Source organism: Bison bison, unplaced genomic scaffold, assembly GCF_000754665.1.
Source record: "Bison bison bison isolate TAMUID 2011002044 unplaced genomic scaffold, Bison_UMD1.0 scf7180017862863, whole genome shotgun sequence".
NCBI classification, from domain to species: Eukaryota; Metazoa; Chordata; class Mammalia; order Artiodactyla; family Bovidae; genus Bison; species Bison bison.
In genome coordinates, this window is record NW_011493435.1 from 3722 (window position 1) to 7446 (window position 3725).

At 41.0% G+C, this 3725-nt stretch overlaps 1 protein-coding gene across 1 annotated transcript; it reads right to left on the reverse strand.

Annotated features, from left to right (window-relative positions):
• Window positions 1–223: 223 nt before the first annotated feature.
• Window positions 224–1168, reverse strand: LOC104983489 (olfactory receptor 2G6-like). Its single transcript, XM_010832921.1, has one exon. The coding sequence runs from the start codon at window positions 1166–1168 to the stop codon at window positions 224–226; it is 945 nt and encodes a 314-aa protein (XP_010831223.1).
• Between the last annotated feature and the right edge of the window lie 2557 nt (window positions 1169–3725).

Genomic DNA, 3725 nt, shown 5'->3' on the forward strand with positions numbered 1-3725 from the left:
GTAGTACATGATATACCATAGTTTATTTTTAGAGTATCTTATTTAACATATATTCTCCCTAGCAAAAGGTTTAGCTCAATGGGGACAGGAGCTTCTGTCTCACTGATATGTTTCAAGTACCTAGAACACTGTCTCGCACATGGATGTGTTTGATTAAATTAACCAGTTTTTAGTCACTCAGAAGTGTTCCATTGCAGAACTTCCTGGGCCTGCAAGCACTGCTTTAACTCTGCCTCAAGTCTAGGATTCTCCTCATTTGTCTCCTTAGTGCCCCTTTGACTTCCTTGTTTCTCAAAGTGTAAATCAGGGGATTAAGCAGGGGAGTCACCAGAGTATAGAACAGTGCAATGCTTTTGTTCACATCCTGTGAATAGCTGGAAGGAGGCTGAAGGTACATGGAGATGAGTGTCCCAAAGAAAATAATCACTACCATTAGGTGAGAACCACAGGTTCCAAAAGCCTTCTGTCTCCCTTGGGCCGACTTTATCTTCAGGACTGCACGGGTAATGTGACCGTAGGATACTAAGATGAGTGACAGGGGCACCACCAAAAAGAACACACTCACAGCAAAGAGTTCAGCCTCATTGACAGAGGTGTTGGTGCAGGCCAGTTTCAGCATCACTGGAACTTCACAGAAGAAATGGTCCACTTGGTTTTTACCACAGAGAGGAAGAGTCATAGTCAGTGCTGTCTGGACTACAGAATTGCCAAAGCCTGTAAGCCAAGCAGTTACAACCAGCTGCAAGCAAAGCTGGGGATGCACGATCACCATGTAGTGGAGGGGACGGCACACAGCTACATAGCGGTCATAGGCCATGACAGACAGGAGGACACACTCTACTCCCCCGAGTCCCAAGGCAATGAAGAGCTGGGCCACACAGCCGCCATAGGTGATGGTCTTGTCCTTCCCCTTAAAGTTGGCCAGGGTCTGAGGGACAGTGCAAGTAGTCAAACAAAGATCCATAAAAGAGAGGTTGGAGAGGAAGAAGTACATAGGGGAGTGGAGGTGAGGATCCATCGTTGACAAAAGCATAATGGCGCCATTGCCTAAACAGCTCAAGGAGTAGATGATCAGGATGACTGCAAAGAGAGCCGTTTCCAGCTGGGGCTGGTTGGAGAAGCCCAGGAGAATGAATCCAGAGAAGGCGCTGTCATTAGCTCTTTCCATTGTACTCTGCTTGTTGGAGTTAAGAAGACTCCATACTTTTATGTTTAATCCACTTCTTTTCTCCTAGACTTTGATTAGAAGCTTGAGGCATTTTCACAGTTACCCTTTTGTTGACAAAAACGGGAGTACTAGAGAGTTACTTTGTAAGAGTACCTTCCATGTTTCACGCACTGACCAAAGCACTTTCTAGGCAATTTGTCAGAACAACTCTATAAGCTCGGCATTATCATGATTTCTACTAAATAATGAAGGAACTGAGGGTTAAAGAGGTGCAGTGATTTTATGAGAGTGATGTATTTAATAAACCACTGAGGCAGGATTCCAACAGACTCTACAATATAAGTTTTTAACTTTTGGGGACACTGTCTGTCTTTATGACTGTATGAACTAGAAAGATAACTCAAAAGTTTCTCAAAAATTAAATCTAGATGTTCTAAATAAGACACAAATATGTACTGCCTCAGTACTAGCTTCCCCTCCCCGCCACCCTGCCCCGGAGGATTGAATATATTTAAAGACCAGCTTTCCTGGTTATGTTTTGTGTAGAGAAAAACTTTATTTTTCTGAAGATGAAAAGATAATAGAATTTACTATTAACAATTTTATTCAGTTGGGAACAATACATTTTAATGTGTGGAGTAATGGAGCCTTTGGTGTTGAGTCTGTAATCATTTCTTTGATTGGAAACGTTTTATTGGAAGTGATCTAAGATTTTATTGTATCCAAACTGAAAGTTCCAGAGGGACTCAGTCTGAGTAACCATCATTGTAACCACCTGCAGTGAAAACTTAGGAAATCATCACTAGCTTTTAATTTTCTTTCACTTTATAAGTCTTTTGAAATTGTAAAATGGACTGGAATGGGTGTATTTAACTCAGAATACCATTATACCTACTCCTGTGGGTAAGAATCCCTTAGAAGAAATGGAGTAGACATCATAGTCAATGAAAGAGTCCAAAATGCAGTACTTGGATGCAGTCTCAAAAATGACAGAATGATCTCTGTTCGTTTCCAAGGCAAACCATTCAATATCATGGTAATACTGAAGAAGCTGAAGTTGGATGGTTCTATGAAGACCTACAAGACCTTCTAGAAGCAACACCCCCAAAAGATGTCCTTTTCATTATGGGGGACTGGAATGCAAAAGTAAGGAGTCAAGAGATACCTAGAGTAACAGGCAAATTTGGCCTTGGAGTACAGAATGAAGCAGGGCAAAGGCTAATAGAGTTTTGCCAAGAGAATGCACTGGTCATAGCAAACACCCTCTTCCAACAATACAAGAGAAGACTCTACACATGGACATCACCAGATGATCAGTACCAAAATCAGATTGATTATTTTCTTTGCATCCAAAAATAGAGAAGCTCTATAAGGTCAGCAAAAACAAGACCAGAAATTGACTGTGGCTCGAATCATGAATTCCTTATTGCCAAATTCAGACTTAAATTATAGAAAGTAGGGAAAACCACTAGACCATTCTGACCTAAATCAAATCCCTTATGATTATACAGTGGAAATGACAAATAGATTCAAGGGATTAGATCTGATAGATAGAGTGCCTGAAGAACTATGGACAGAGGTTCATAACATTGTACAAGAGGCAGGGATCAAGACCATCCCCAAGAAAAAGAAATGCAAAAAGGCAAAATGGCTGTCTGAGGAGGCCTTACAAATAGCTGTGTATAGAAGAGAAGCAAGAGGCAAAGGAGAAAAGGAAAGATATACCCATTTGAATGCAGAGTTCCAAAGAATAGCAAGGAGAGATAAGAAAGCCTTCCTCAGCAATCAATGCAAAGAAATAGAGGAAAACAATAGAAGGGGAAAGTCTAGAGATCTCTTCAAGAAAATTAGAGATACCAAAGGAACATTTCATGCAAAGATGGGCACAATAAAGGACAGAAATGGTATGGACCTAACAGAAGCAGAAGATATTAAAAGAGGTGGCAAGAATACACAGAGGAACTATACAAAAAAGATCTTCCTGACCCAGATAATCACCATGGTATGATCACCAACCTCGAGCCAGTCCTTCTGGATTGTGATGTCAAGTGGGCCTTAGGAAGCAGCACTACAAACAAAGCTACTGGAAGTGATGGAATTCCAGTTGAGCTATTTCAAATCCTAAAAGATGATGTGGTGAAAGTGCTGCACTCAATATGCCAGCAAATAGGGAAAACTCAGCAGTGGCCACAGGACTGGAAAAGGTCAGTTTTCATTCCAATCCCAAAGAAAGGCAATGCCAAAGAATGCTCAAACTACCACACAATTGCACTCATCTCACATGCTAGTAAAGTAAAATTCTCCAAGCCAGGCTTCAGCAGCACACGAACTGTAAACTTCCAGATGTTCAAGATGGATTTAGAAAAGGCAGAAGAAACAGAGATCAAATTGCCAGCATCTGTTGGATCATTGAAAAAGCAAGAGAGTTCAAAAAAAAAATATCTACTTCTGCTTTAATGACTATACCAAAGCTGTTGATTGTGTGGACCACAACAAACTGTGGAAAATTCTTAAAGAGATGGGAATACCAGACCACCTGACCTGCCTCTTGAGAAAT

Bases quoted from the DNA above. Each gene is read 5' to 3' on its own strand.
- LOC104983489 (XM_010832921.1), bottom strand. From the start codon at position 1,168: ATGGAAAGAGCTAATGACAGCGCCTTCTCTGGATTCATTCTCCTGGGC.